Source organism: Rhinolophus hipposideros, assembly GCF_964194185.1.
Source record: "Rhinolophus hipposideros genome assembly, chromosome: 24".
Taxonomy (NCBI): Eukaryota; Metazoa; Chordata; class Mammalia; order Chiroptera; family Rhinolophidae; genus Rhinolophus; species Rhinolophus hipposideros.
In genome coordinates, this window is record NC_138070.1 from 7,020,543 (window position 1) to 7,036,510 (window position 15,968).

Consider the following 15,968-nt stretch of genomic DNA (forward strand, 5'->3'; position numbering starts at 1 on the left):
GCCTCTCTAGCCAGGTAAGATACTGCCTTACGTGCAAACACCTTAACTTAAATATATCTGGAGAAACCTCCCCAGTTGGTTGGCACATGTCCTCCTTTGTATTAAGTTAGGTTTTTACACGTCTTCTCCTATGCTCCAGTGTATGCATGTACATACACGTGCAATTATCACTCATTCATTCATTAAGTGTATCTTAGGCACTTATAATGTGCCAGACACCAGAATAGAGCACACTACCCTCAGGAAGTTTACAGACTAGTAGAAGAAAAGTAAACAAACAGGGTGGCCAGTTAGCTCAGTTGGTGAAGCGCAGTGCTAGTAATACCAAGCTTGCCAGCAGTTTGATTCCTGCATAGGCCACTGTGAGCTATGCCCTCCTTAAAAAAAATAAAATAAAATAAAAAAATAAACTCCCTAGAAGAGAACACAGTGAAAAAAAAAAGTAAACAAACATGTGGTAGAAATCAAAGGAAAGATACTGGATGATGAGTGTTTGTGATTCTCTCTGTTAAAAAAGAGGAGAAAGTTTTGCAACATTAGCTCCTGGATTCTCCTTCATAATGCAGAACCTCAGTAACTAGTGAACAGCAACAACAAATAGAAGCTGGGGGAATTAATTTAAACTACGTAATAGTAGAGTCAAAAAGGAAAATAAACATAAAGCAGCTAGATTTGGAACGAATCTGAGGAATCTTTAGAGATAAGGAAAGCAAATTTCAAGAAGTTTTACCTAAACATTAGGAATGAAATCTTTTTGGTATTCTTGGAAAGAGTTGGTTCAGAAAACGACTTGAATTGTTTTTCAATTAACGAAAGGCAGGGGTGAGGGATTATAGGTATAAGGTGCCATTTTTGAAAAATTAATCCTGCATACAACTTAGGAAAATCGAGTTTTTCAGGAAGAGAACAAAACATACCTCAACAAAGAAGACTAGATTTTCTAAAAGAGTAGGGTGTGTTTTCATGTTACCATCTTTAACTTCTAACAGGTCACCTTTACATTTACTGAAGACATCTGAAAACAGAAAAATATTTATTCAGGTTTTGTTTCAATGCTAATTTTAGTAACACAATGCACAACCTACTCAAGAACAAGCAAATATAAAAGCTTAATCCAGAAAGCTTTTTCCCCCCACAATGAACCAAACACCAAAGAATATCTATTTTGAGCTCTTTAAAAAGCCACATGACTAGTGCTCTATTGTCTTCAAAACATAAAAGGTGGCTTTATTAATTACATATTCTAGGGTCTAAACACTAGCTAAGCCTTTCCACAGAGACGCAACTGGCACAATAAAATTAAGACTCCAAGTGAATGATTTAAAAGAACTTGAGCCATTTAGTACTAAAAGACTAAAATGATAGAAATGCACCTATGATAGAAATGCACCTTCATACCAAGTACCACGTTTAATTCTTATAATCATCATTTTTAAATTCTCGTTCTTTATTTGGGCCATGAAATAAGACTGTTTTTAGTTCCCTGAAAAGAAAGACCCTTATAGATTTAAAATGCCTATGTGGGGCCGGCCCGGTGGCTCAGGCAGTTGGAGCTCCGTGCGCCTAACTCCAAAGGCCGCTGGTTCGATTCCCACGTGGGCCAAAAGGCTCTCAACCACAAGGTTGCCGGTTCAACTCCTCATGGTGGGCAGCGCCCCCGGCAACTAAAGATTGAACATGGCACCTTGAGCTGAGGTGCCACTGAGGTCCCGGATGGCTCAGTTGGTTGGAGAGCATCCTCTCAACCACAAGGTTGCTGGTTTCGACTCCCGCAAGGGATGCTGGGCTGCGCCCCCTGCAACTAGCAACTGGCAACTGGACCTGGGGCTGAGCTGCGCCCTCCACAACTAAGACTGAAAGGACAACAACTTGACTCGGAAAAAAGTCCTGAAAGTACACACTGTTCCCCAATAAAGTCCTGTTCCCCTTCCCCAATAAAATCTTAAAAAAAAAAAAAAAATGCCTATGTGTACCCTTTTACCAAATAATTCCATTTCTAGGAATTTAATAGAAAGAAAATAAGTACCCAAACACTTATGTCCCAAGATGTCATTTCAGCATTATTATAAATATACTGTTATAAATACTGTTACAAATAACTCAAGTGCATAATATGCATTCTATGGGGGATATATAAATAAATTTGGTAAACTGATATCAAGACGATGGAATATTATGAAGCCATTAAAACGAATGGAGCATACACAGAAGGTGCCCAAAAAATGTATACACATTTTAAGAAAGGAAAAAAACTGTATTACTTGTAATACTTCATATATACCAACAACAAAAGATGAATACGAGTCACGTTTGACTTCTGCAATTACAAGAGGTGCCCAAAGTGGTTACCATCAGCGTCCAGACACTTCTGATTATGCCAAACTACTGCTTGAGCATAGATAACATCTCTTAAAATATGTATACATTTTTTGGCACCCCCAGTATATAAATGATGTGGTAAGATATCCAACATAATTAAAAACTAAAGTCAGAGAAGCATGCATTATACTTTTTCATATATTAAAAACAATCACTACCATGTATTTCTATGCATGGCTCTCTGGGTGGTATCTTAAGAGTACAGACTCCAAAGTGTTAATAGTTCTTATCGCTGGGGAAATGGGGCTGGGAAAGGTGGAAAGACCATACACATTCGTGTACTGTTTTATAATAGATATCTACTACTTTTATAATCAAAACTTTTAAAAGTTAAAAACAAGTCTTTAAAACTACCAAAAGTATGCGTTACTTTCAAGTTTCTACTTTAAAAAGGAGCTGTTATTAATCAGTTACAAAATGGGAATTCACAATAAGAACATTTACCTTTTAACTGTTCTAGTAAAGACTTGAGACTATTCTCTACTCGCTCCTGGATCTCCACTGTATCCTCTAAAATTAAAAAACAATGAAAAACGTTCATTTTTTTTTTTTTTAGCAAGATCAATACCTGCAAGCAATTCATAGGCAGACGTTTTCTTTTCTCTTAATACCCATCATCACCTAAATTCTCTTTGTGAGAGACAGAGAGAAAGATGAAAAAAAAGAAAAGAAAAAGACAGGAGAAAAGGAAAGAGAAAGGGAAAGGGGGGCAGAAAGAAAACAAGGTATTAATTACCTTCTGTCAAAAGCACTACCTACAATTCTCTAGAACTAGAAATCTATGTGTTTCAAATACTCTAGATGACAGGAACTACTACAAACCTCATGATTTAGAAGGGGAAAAAAGTCACAGTCTATAAGGTATTTGTGACTCATTGGTTTGAGAGCTTATAAAAAACAAACAAACAAACAAACAAATTGCTCTCCACAAAGGGCTTCATTTTTAAGTAAAAAACTAAATCTGAAATGCAACAATAGTTCAACAAACCAAGAATTTCTTCAACTTTTGAACCTCACTAGATTTCAAGCATGAAAAAGACTTAAGCTTCTAAAACATGACTTTGTAACCTGTGAATGTACTTTCTTGTATATTAAACCAGACATTTCCAGAACAGTTTTCATCTCCTCCAAATTTTTCCAAATAAGCGGGGTCATAGATATTTTGTTGCATTTACTAAGTGCAATGTTACAATGACAAAGACCGGGTAAATACACTCATGCCAATGTACACTTACCTAAACCATTGATATCCAGCTCATAAATATCACTAACAAGATAAAAAGAACTGGTCTGACACTGAGAACAGCCAGAATTAAAGAATCCAGCCATTCTGGTAGTCACGGGACCAAGGAAAGGATACTGGAAAAGAAAGACAAAAAAATGATGTCCTTTAAATTCATACAAAATAAGAAAACAAGGGACTATAACTACTGGATAAAAATCTATCTTGGTGATTAAGTTACAAACCACTAATTAGCAAACTGTCCTTTTCTGTGGGGACACATTTCAAGACCCCAGTGCATGCCTGAAACCACAGATAGTACGAAACCCTGTATATACTATGTTTTTTCCTATACATACAAACCTAGGATAAAGCTTAATTTATAAATTAGGAAAAGCTTAATTTATAATTTATAAACTGTATATACTATGTTTTTTCCTATACATACAAACCTAGGATAAAGCTTAATTTATAAATTAGGAAAAGTAAGAGATTAACAATAAGTAATAAAATGGAACAATTATAACAATGTACTATAAGAGTTATGTGAATGTGGTCATTTGGGTCAGGGGACGCCCTGCTGAAGACCTCCTATAGGCTCAGTGCTTTCTGGAGCAAAACGTTGCCGGCAATCAGAGTGTTTTGTTCATGTCTTCCACCCGCAAATGAATACATTTTCTATCTTAAGTAAGCACTTATCATACACTGTGGCCGTAACTTTTGCAGTATGAGGTGTGACAGAAAAATTGGACAAATTTCTTTTTCCTTTTTCACAGCTTTGTGGATAGAAGATTTGTTCTTACTATAGATCTCAGCAACCTCAGCATGTGATTTGTTTTTATTAAGTCGAGAACTTTCACCCTTTTACTTAAAGGCAGCACTTTATGGCTTCCTTTTGGCATATCCAAATTGCTGGCATCACTACTCTTGTGTTTTGGGACCCTTATGAAGTCAAATATGGGTGACTTGAACACAGGCATCGCAATACCCTGATAACCAAGACAGCCACTGAGTGACTAAAGGGCAGGCAGTGTACACAGCGCGGATATGCCAGAGAAAGGGATAATTCACCTTCAGGCGGAAGGGACCGCATGGAGCAGGACAGTGTGACATTTCATCATGCTACTCAGAACAGCAAGCCATTTAAAGCTTATGAATTGCTTATTTCTGGAATTTTCCATTTAACATTTTTGGGCTGTGGTTGGCTGCAGGTAAATGTAACTGTGAAAAGTGAAACCATGGCTAAAAGGGGCTCCTGTAATAACTAAACCTTTAAGGATAAAAATAGAAACACCGTATTAATTTGCTGATAGCTATTAAAAATTTACCATCACAAAAAAAGCTATTTTGCTTTTCCTTACTATACAGTTTGAATATTGAGGAAGCCTGCAACTCCCCGAGTCTGTAATATTTGCCGTTTTCCTACAGATGCCGTAAACTGGGACAAAACACTATTCTTTATTATTCACCCCCCAAAACAATTCCTATTTTTAAAAAGACAGTCATAGATTATTGTAACTTCGATGGCAAATACATAATGATGATACCTGAATTTCCTTCTCAATAAATCGCTTTCCTGTCTCCAGGGCCACCTCCAGCTGCTGGAGGAGCAAACGAAGAACATCAATCCGGGAGGACACGCCATTCTCAGCGGTCTTCTCTGAGTTCTTTGGCTCCACGGGGTGGTTAAGACTAGGAAGTCCACTGATCAGCCTCAGTGTTAAGGAGCGGATTCTTAACCACATGGTCTCCTCCTCCAGGGAAAGTTTCTTATGTTCTTCAGAAATATCCCTTTAAAAAAAAAAAAACCCAAAACCAACCTTTTTACTCAATGTGTTGCCTTGAATCTTTCAAAATTCACTTTCATCAGACAAGACATCTTTGAATGGTCCCAACTTTCACTGAACAGCTGATTCATCTTAGACAAACCAAAATCACCAAAGTCCACATTTCAGTATCCATAAAATGGGAATGACAACTTACCTAACAGGTCATTTTCCCCTTAAGTGAGACTTATTTTTCTGATGATAAAACACATATTAAAAAAAAAAATCAAATCACAGAAAAGTAAAAGTTAGAGGGAAAACATGCCTGATAACCAAGCACCCACAATATTAACAGATTTTTGCAATAAAGATGTTCAAAAATGCACCTAAAATATTTACATAAATATTTTAAACAAATAAAATGGGATCACGGTATTTATACTATTTTCCAAACTGCATTTTTTTATGACTGTGTGCAAGAAAAAGTTCACACGGCAAGCCTGAGGCTACGATTATCTTTAGAAGGACCTGCTTGCAAGGTTGGCCCTTGCTGATGTCTGGGAACTTGGCACTCCAACCATTCCCTAAATGACAAAAGTGGCTCACGGTGCCTAGACTGCACAAACCCTATGGTTTACGGTGAATACCTGCTTTCCTTCTGGGAATCTGGAATGTTGGTACATGCTAGACAGGATGCCTATGTAGCCAAATGAAAAACACCTTGGGCACCAAATCTTTAACGGGCTTCCCTGAGCAGAAACACTGCACACACATTATTGAATTTTTTTGCTGCTGGAGAAAGAAGCATGCTCAGTATGGACCCTCACAGGAGGGAGAGGGCACTGGAAGTCTGTGCATGGGATTCTCCAGATTCCACGTGTATGCTTTCCCTTTGCTGATCTTTTCATGTATCCTTTTGTTGTAATAAACCTTAGCTGTGAATGCAACTATACGTTGAGTCCTAGCAAATCACTGATGGTAGTCTTGGCAACCCCCAAATCACAGTATATTCAGAACTACCTCATACACACATTTCTGCATGCTTAGGCACTTATTTCCTTAGGTTCCACTTTCCTAGAAGCAGATCTGCTAAACTAAATAATATATGGCTTTTCTTTTCTTTTTTTTTATTGGAGAATATTGGGGAACAGTGTGTTTCTCCAGGACCCATCAGATCCAAGTCATCCTTCAATCTAGTTGTGGAAGGCACTGCTCAGCTCCAAATCAGTTGCCATTTTCAATCTTTAGTTGCAGGGAGCACAGCCCACCATCCCATGTGGGAATCGAACCGGCAAGCTTGTTGTTGAGAGCTTGCATTCTAACCAACTGAGCCATCCAGCCGCCCCTTTACGGCATTTTCAATCTTGATACATATCTTTAAAATTCCTTGGTTAGGGAAGATTATATAAAGTTTTATCCCCATGTAGAGGCACAACCCTTTTCCCCACAACTTTGCTGAGTACAAGTATTAATCTTTTTTATCTTTGTCCAGTTTTTTTAAATCTTTATTGCTGTATGATACATTACTTTGAACTTATGAAACCCTGGACAATTTGTTATTTAGTTATATTCTTCTCACGAATTTATTAAGAGTTTATATTCTTCTCACAATTTGTTATTTAGTTATATTCTTCTCACAGATTTATTAAGAGTTCTCTCCATATATGAAGGATATTAATATGTATGAAATTTACCAATTAACCATATACCTTTAGAACTTGTTAACAAATTTCCTTCCACTTAGAAGGCTAACATTTACAGAGGTCAAACCCTTTATGTTTCCAGATTTGATGCTATGCTAAGAAAGGCTTCCCCCAAACATATTTTAAAATTTTTGTATCTTCGCCTAGAATTTCTACGGAGTTTTAACATATAAACTCTAATCTATCTAGAATCTGTTTTCACGTATGCTGTAAAGGAGGATCCCACTTTTAGATTGGCCAGTAATCCCAACTATAGGGTGTGATTTATTTTCTTCCTTTGGCTTCCCTATATTTTCTGATCCCTACAACAAACATGTTATTATATTTGTGTGTAAAAAGAAAAAAAAAGTTTTAAAAATACAACTCTTAAGATTGATCCTAATTCCTTAAAAATAAATTACTTGGAGGTACTTCCAGTTACCTGTCTTTTGGATCCCAGCTGAAGAAAACATTTAAGTCTCTGTTGTCTCGCAAGGCTTCCCATGGAATGTCATCTTCTTCTGGCCGAAGATTCATTGACTTTATACTTTCTGCTAAGCTGACTGATCTGTGATATAGAAAGTTTATTTCTGTATTATTTCAATGGTAAAACAGCCATGAAGACATATTAGCTAGGACTTTGTTTTACTAGAAAGAAAGGAAAGGAAAAGGGAAGGGAGGAAGAATTTATTATTAAGAAGTAAAGGCTCATATAAGGTAAAAGAGAACCAAACACAGATCATGCTGGCCTGCATCTGGAAGCCCAACCAAAATAAAGTGGATCGACATTAATTCCTAAAATCCTGGGTCTGCAGGGATCTTTGTAAACACGATATGGGCCGTGGTGCTGGCCATGGCTCAGCTGGCTTCTGTATGCGACCGGAGATGGTGCCGCCAGTATTCTCTCATTCCCCATGACATGTACAGGTCCTTTCCCCCTTTCCCTGCACTCCACCCCACACATGCTCTTTTTTCTCGTTTTTCCCTAGGTTAACCCCACTAATGTTACCCAGGAGCCCATTGAAGGCTCTTAGCATCCAATCTAACTCCTTAGTTCCTTTTTAGCCCTTGTGCAATACTTACATATTTGCTTCAAGTAGAAGGTCTAGCAACATCCGTTCAGTACGGACTTGTGCAAAATGAAGAGAATTATTCAGCCTGTTCCTAAAAGCGATAAATTCTGGGATCTTCTCAAATGCACCATATTTGTAAGCTTGAATAATATATTCTGAGGTCTGGGAAGGAAAGACATTACCTTGGTATAAATATTTCACAGGTCAGACAATGAAGGCAAACCTTGCCAGCCAAAACAAAACACAACACTCAAACTAAAATTAAGTAAGAGGTTGAATTTAATCTTTAAAGGCCTTGGTCACCAGGTAGAATATCAGTGTTAAAATGCTATTTTTCGTCTTTCCTATACCAGAGTCAAATGTCTTCTTTACTAGTATTAATACTAATAATACCTAGCTGCTGCTACCACCACACAGACTTTCTCTTAGCAGTTATGTCCTTCAGTTAGTTCAACAGGACTGGAGGTTTTGTTATACCACATCAGTCAAAAATTTGGTTCGTGCCATTGTGGAAGGGATGTTACTCCATGTTTTTCTGCATCTAAGAGACACTGTTGTATACAAAGGTTCCAAAAATACAAGAACAATATAACCACCCCACCACCACCCCTGAGAGAGAATAAAAATCACTCTCCTTCAGAGAAAAGGCTGCTCCTTGGTTTTGTTTATTTCTGAATACTGTATCACAAACAGGTCGTATGTGCGGTACAGCAGGATAGAAATCAGGCACCAAACAAAAAATCCTATAAAAATTCATGTCATAATCCATCCTGAGGACAGAAAGACTGCAAGAACCAGATTACTTGTCCATCCAAACCACATAAGACCTCTGCTGAAAAATTCCATAAACAAGTTAAGTGAAGGCAATTCTCACCACGTGTGCTTGAATTTTAGATTAATACCCATACACAGATGAACCACTGTGAACAGAGGCAAGATAAAGAATTCTAAACAGATATTCTGGCACAATAGAAGACAATCTCAGGGAAGAACATTTCATGGGTGGGCCTATGCCATCAGGACCAGAAGTCAGGAGGGCACCCTTTTGGGTCAAGGAAAGTGTTCGTTTCAAAGCTGATGTCTGCCCCAAAGATCCTTTCTAAAAAAGCCAGTCCTTTTGCACAGCCTCAGTCAGCTCTGCCCCCATCGCCATAACGTCTGAATAATTTGCCCAGTAGGAAAATAGGCCAATAGTTAACAACATACCCTCTGATATACAGCCTCGCAGGGTTCATTTCAGGCCGCGGGGTTGCGCCACGGGCGCTAATTCAACTGCATTCGATGCGGCTTTTAAACCCCCATGGGACACCTCGGCGAGCTGTTTGCCTGCAGTATCTGGAGAAATTAAAGACGGACGGACACAAGAAAATTAAAAAGATTACTTGTGATCCTGCAGGTTTAAAGAAGGACTATCTGAAAAAGCTCAAATGTACCTTCTAGCCTGATTAAAGGACAGTGATAGGCCCATCGAGAAGAGGCCAGGATACTTGAAACACATATACCTATCCGATGGCCTCTTGGCTTGGAAGATACAGCAAGGTTTACCATCAGCCCTTGCAATAGAAACTTACAGATTGAAAAAATTGACTGGTTAGGAACATATGATCCCGCAGTTAATCAGGATAAAAATAGGACTTCGGTGGTTCCAATCCAATTTATGAATTACAGTTCCAAAGTATGTTGTGATTAAAGGAAAGAACCCAGCTTTACCGAGGGTAGCAGCATTTTTAATTTCTGAGTGGTCCACTGACTACCACTTTAGAAAAAAGACAACAACTTTAAAAGAGAAAAATCAGGGGAAACAAAGAGGGAATGTAGTCCTTTAACAAACTAAGAAGGTAACTATAGTTCTCTGGCTGCTCTTTTTACGATAGTCCGCCTTTAATGCTGCAGTAAACTATCACTGCAGAGCTAGGAAAGGGCCTGGGCAGCTGCCAATAGGACAAAGGCTGAGAAAGGACTAGAAGTGAAGAAACACCCCTACTGGAACTGCAGGCAAAACCAGAAGCCACGGGCACTTGAAAGCCTTTCAATATAAGAGAATGTTGTCCGTACCTATTTCTACTTATTTATAAACCAATGAAGCTATTTAGATCCCATTTGGATTCCTGAAATGAACCCTGGTCACTGTAAAAATTAGCAAAATATATGGACACCAAAACCCTGAATAATGGCCTTCATGAATACCTAAAATAGAGACTTTTAAAGGGAGTTTTTATTTTTTAAGTAGAAATATATAAGCAATTTTTGGAGACATAAAAATCTAGCTCTAATTCTCATATTGTAAAAATTTATTCCAAAGTAATGATGCCAGCAGACAATGACCTTTCCAGAAAGAAAACCCCTGTGTAGACCTTCCAAATATAACTTTCAGGTCCATAGCACAAAGTATTACAAAGCAGAACATCGAATTTTCCACTCAGGAGTAAAATAGCTCTTTCAAAGAGCTATTTAGGAATTGAAATACATCAGTCACTCAAGGAAAAACCACCTGGAGGTCCGCCAAACTACCAAGAATAAAAGATGTAGAGCGTAGAGTCCGAGAGATATTTCTAATACTATCAGAAGGTTTAACACATACCATACAACCGTGATCCTTCTTAGCCTCAAATTCCTATAGGAAACAACAGTCCACACCGTGTTCTCCATTTTCCTATTTTGGGACTCAGACTAGGCACTAAAGTTTAAGGTGAGTTTTCCTCACTGTATTGTTTTGCTTCTGCCTCCAGAATCCCGCAAAGATTATCTACCTAATATGGTTAAATAAGCTTTGTCTTCTTAGTTAATAGCAATAAAAATAAATTTCAAGCAGAGTCCTAGTCCCACATCAATAAAATACTCTAATTTTATCAGACTCAGCATCACAAACTTTCAGGTGAATTATCACACCTGCCACACACAATCATCAGGAAAACATCAAAAACAGAGATATAAAAAGCCATGAGGACAACACGTCCTCTCAAATCGCTCCTGGTGCTCTACTTTCCCAATTAGTATACTTTCAGTCATTTTGTGTGTATGAGTGTGTGTGCGGGTACATGTTTTGTTTTCAAAACAATTCTCCAGACGCAATATTTGTGGGGGAAAACAATAAAGCTTAATTTTTATTAGTGAAAAATAATGTGCCTTCCTTGGTCAAATCATGAACAACATGGTTCTTCTAAGAATGCTGGATGATTAGAAACAAGTAAAACCAGCCGCCAGGCCTGGCCTCAACCCTTATTTACCACCACACTCCCACCTCGAAGCTATCTCAGAAACCAAATGTTTCTTTAATCTCTTCCTTAGAAATACAGAAATGAGAGCCAGAATAATGAGATTCAAGGAACACTTTTCTTGATTTCTTGTTTTTTCTTTTTTGAGTTAGTGAAACTCCTTGAAAACAGAGATGGGCAAGCACAGATACTTGAACACACAATGAAAACTCAGATTTGTAACAACTGCCCACTCGTGCGAAAAGATTTTAGAGACCCATGTTCCTAGAGGTGCCCTCTGCCCTCTAAGGCAGGCCAGCACCTTCTAAGCAGTGTGTTCTGATGCTGACGCCCATTTTCCTTCTCTCCCTGATCAGTAGCTATGGCACAAAACAAGGTCTGAAAAGAGAGACCAGCGCTGTGGGGAAGAGGAGCAGGGGAAAGGACAGGGGTTTAAAAGCCAATTGATGAAGCCCAGCTAACCACCCTGTGCTACACCAGCCCTCTAGGCCATGCCCGGAAACTTGTCAGGACATAATGACCACCAGCTGAGCACAACAAACGCTATGTTCAGAAATGCTCTGCCCTTCCCCTGCCTTCTATATAATACACTCCCAAAGAATTAGATGGAAGATAGATGAGCCATAGCTGTTACAATTACAAAAGGGCTTGGTTTTTTTTAATCCTCATGAGTGTTTGCCAAAAAGAACCCCAGAAACCAGTTTCCTTGCCACGTTCCTTAGCTGCTGTTAGACCATGAAAATGGAAAGCTATGGGCAGATATGTGGTATGGCCCGGTTCCAGACAGTAAGTCTTAAAAACACATGGGAACCAAGTAGGCAGCGACCATCCTAACGACATGCCTTGGCTTTTACATATGTTCCTGGGTGGTTTTGCACAGCTAGTCAACTGAGTAGAGACCATATATATGGTTTTTCCACAAAAACTTCTGCTTAACTGACAAGTGGAGACCAAGTCTGTTTGCAATGAAAAATATGGTGCAAATCCCATCCTTTCATTATGGCACATAGAAACTCTATCTTATTTCTAGTTAAAAAAAATGCTACTGGCCAAAGTTTCTTGAAACATCATTCAATTAGTCAATTTTATACTCCTAAGAAAACATAAGCGTGCTCGCTGTTGACAAAGACCACAGTGGTTACAGACTTCAGAAATAAATCAAGGTAACAGAGAGCAGCTGCTATCGCAGAATCTCATACGGCATCCCAGGCTATAAACTCCCTGGGAGGCTATTTTCCCTTGGAAAAAGTCTCTTAGAGATTAAAAGATCTAAGAGGCAATCTTATTCTGTTAATACCTAGTTTTAAATTCACCTTTGCATGGATTCTATTATTAAACATGCCCATTCTAACAACCACAAATAACTCTTCACCTCTACCTAACAGCCTTGGCCAATAAGCTGTGGCCCAAGGGCACTGGCAAGTGCAGCATGGGACACCTCAACTTGTGCGCAGGCGACACGAGGGAAGATGCTCTCTGAATCATAAGCATTCAGCAGGCAAGACCGTATTAAAAAAAGTTTTTTCACTTACATCTTTCTGGTTGGAGTGGAAAAACCTGAGAGCGAAGTTACAGGATTGGGACGCAGCAGCATACTGACCTAGGGATTCAGCGTAGCGGGTCAACAGATAACTAGGTCAGAAGGAAAGAAAAAACACGTTATACTTATCCACCTCTAGTATCATATACAAACTACACCTCAAATTACTATGGCAGAGAAATAGCTAAGCATACAGAAAAGTTAAAACATCCCGCCACAGAAATGATCTGCCACAGAATCAAATGTCAAGGGGGAAAAAAAGCAAAGTTAATTCAGTTTTGTGGGAGACCTAATTTTTTTTTTTAAAACTTATTGGGGTGAGATTGGTTAGTAAAATTCTATAGGTTTCAAGTGTACATTTCAATAATACATCATCTATATATAGCATTGTGTGTTCACCACCCAGCTTTCTTACACTCAGATGATTAATGGAACACAAGTTGTAAGAGAATAGAAGGCTATCTTCCTAAAACAGCTCTACAGGGGATAGAAAAAAATCACAAAGAACAGTCACAATACAATCTGATTCATCACAAACAATAGTCACAATACAAATTAAAAGGATCTCAGAGGTCAACAAATAAAGTACATGTGTCAACCTCAACTGCAAGGCAGAAGTAAAGACTTCAAAACCCTATGTGCTAAGAAAAAGGGTTCAAAGTATAGAGCTGTTTGCTGTCTCCGACGAAAACTTTCTTACTATTTCTAAACTGCAAATTTTTAAATTCCCACAAAATGCTGGGAGATATTAAAACATTTTCTGCTTTGCAATGGGTCATAACAGATGAGTACTTCATCTAAAAGGCTTACTACCAGGAACAACTTGCCAGCTAAAATCAGAAAGCTCAAGTTGTACGTGTAAGGGCCCACCCTGCTGCAGCCAGCGGCTCAATATTCAGAGCGAATACTACCAACCCAATGGTGTCATGCTGGATGTGCTTAGCATCGAGGCTGGAGTATAAATCCACCACTGGTTCAAAGGCCCCCAGCATACAGTAGATTCGAACAAGCAGCAATTTGAATTGAGCATTGGAAGGGCTGTGGGTTAATCCCTCTTCCAGCAAAGTCAAGGCCTGCCACACAGCAGTCTCGTCACCTAGAACCAAAATAGAATAGCATTATCCCCAGATCTTGTGAGCAAATGGAAGTTTCTCAAAAAGAAGAGAACAAAAACTTACTGACGTCATCACCTCCCCTGACTATTCTAAGAATGAGCTTAGGTGGCATGAAACAAGTTTTAGATACACACATGTAAGCAAAAAAAGGGAATTTCCTTGAACAAAGAGCCCCTCAATAGTTACTTCAATTCTTAAACATGCATCTGCAAAAATGATGCAAACTTTAAACCGCCAGGTCTTGTGGAGAGAAGTTACAGAATCTCAAAGAATCCTAGATTCCAAGAAGAGATGGACTTTGAAAGAGAACTGGAGTCCACCAACCTTCCCAGTACAGGATTTTCTCTGTAAGATCCCAGGCAGACGCTTTCCCTAGAAATCATTTTCCTTCCATATGTAACTCTACTAATGGGATGTGAAACAATATTTGAAAAAAACTGCTCTTTAATCATCAAAATATAATAGATTTTTGGCCTACCAAAACTCCAAAAGGTCACATGTATCAAGTCTTAAAAATTAAGTAACATCTCTTTTATGAATCTATCTAAAGAAAATAATATGAAATGTTAATAAAGTTTTATATACAAAAGTATTCATTGTACTAATAATGGGGGGATGATTAAGTAAATTACAATAACACCAACACTCAGAAACATCATACAACCATTTGACATTAAGGAGGAGTTTTTAATAACAAGAGAAAATAAATTATATTCTATCTGCCTTTTTCCAAGAGAAAAGAAACAAAATAACCAAAAATTGTAGCTTTAGATAATTATCATCCATAATCCTATCCAAATCATCCAAACTACCCAAAATCTACTTAAACTACCATTAGGATTTTAACTTATTATTTTTGAACTATCATTACATTTACAATAGTAGTACTCATAGCATATATTCAATATTGTGTTCTGCTCTTTTAAGTGTTTTCCCATGTTGTTACCTGGTCTTTACAATCAAAATTTTATTTAATTCAATACTCACTTACCTAACCCTGTGCTACACTAGATATAAGGTCCAGAGAAAAGAGTCACAGGTGGTTGGTTACTGGCCTCAAGAGGCTCAGAACTGAGTAGAAGAGATCGTTGAACAATACAGAAAATAGATCATTTTAAGAAGTCCTGGTTAATCAAAGATAACTAGTTATAAGGAAAAAAAAAAACTTTCTTAAAGATCTCTTTAAAATGGAAACAACATTTCAAAGTACACAGCAAAAAAAAGTAGTTTAATTTATACTTCTTTCTGAACTATTAAACCAAATATTACGAAGATTTATCATTTTACTTTATTTTGCAAAATTTAGGCTATAACTACAACTCTATACAAATTCTTCACCAAATCAAAAGAGCACCAAAGGTTGATGAAGTTTTTTGGGGCAAATTTTTTCTAACGAAATTTTGTAATATAACAAAATGATACAAGACAAATAAGTTCTGGGAATATAATATACAGCATGGTAACTATAGTTAATGATACTGTATTACATATTTGAAAGTTGCTAAGAGAGTAGATCTTAATAGTTCTTATCACAAGGAAAAATTTTATAGCTATGTGTGGTGACAGACAACTAAACTTATTGTGGTAATCATTTCGTAATATATATATTTATATACACATATATATATCAAATCATTCTGTTGTATACTTTAAACTAACACAATGCAATATGTCAATTATATCACAATAAAATAGGAGAGGACAAAAATGATATCTTCACTCTACCGTTTACTTTTGTGGCGTAACCATAGAGATACCCTTTGGCAAACATATTTAAGAGCATCTTCAATTTCCTAAAGCACTCTTCTTAAACCTTTCATATTCCAATCAGTCTCTTTCAACATCCTTACCAATTCTCTCTAAATTTCTAACTTTTGCCAGATCCACCACTTAAAAGCATAAATCAAATTCTTAGATTAAAAAATTAGTCTAGATGTACAGTGAACAAAAAGTGAGAGTAAAATTAAACTGAAATT

General features: G+C 37.6%; 1 protein-coding gene across 3 annotated transcripts in view; it reads right to left on the reverse strand.

Moving 5' to 3' along the window:
- The window catches only part of NAA25 (N-alpha-acetyltransferase 25, NatB auxiliary subunit), a 55,473-nt gene that overhangs the window by 10,574 nt on the left and 28,931 nt on the right, over nt 1–15,968 (reverse strand). For all 3 annotated transcript variants that reach the window (XM_081036912.1, XM_081036911.1, XM_081036913.1), the window contains 8 exons: nt 13,793–13,973; nt 12,870–12,969; nt 8,133–8,284; nt 7,492–7,617; nt 5,149–5,392; nt 3,615–3,738; nt 2,824–2,889; nt 918–1,015 (listed from right to left, as the gene is read on the reverse strand). In XM_081036912.1, the coding sequence (XP_080893038.1) occupies nt 918–1,015; nt 2,824–2,889; nt 3,615–3,738; nt 5,149–5,392; nt 7,492–7,617; nt 8,133–8,284; nt 12,870–12,969; nt 13,793–13,973 (1,091 nt within the window). The remainder of the gene's footprint in view (nt 1–917; nt 1,016–2,823; nt 2,890–3,614; nt 3,739–5,148; nt 5,393–7,491; nt 7,618–8,132; nt 8,285–12,869; nt 12,970–13,792; nt 13,974–15,968) is intronic.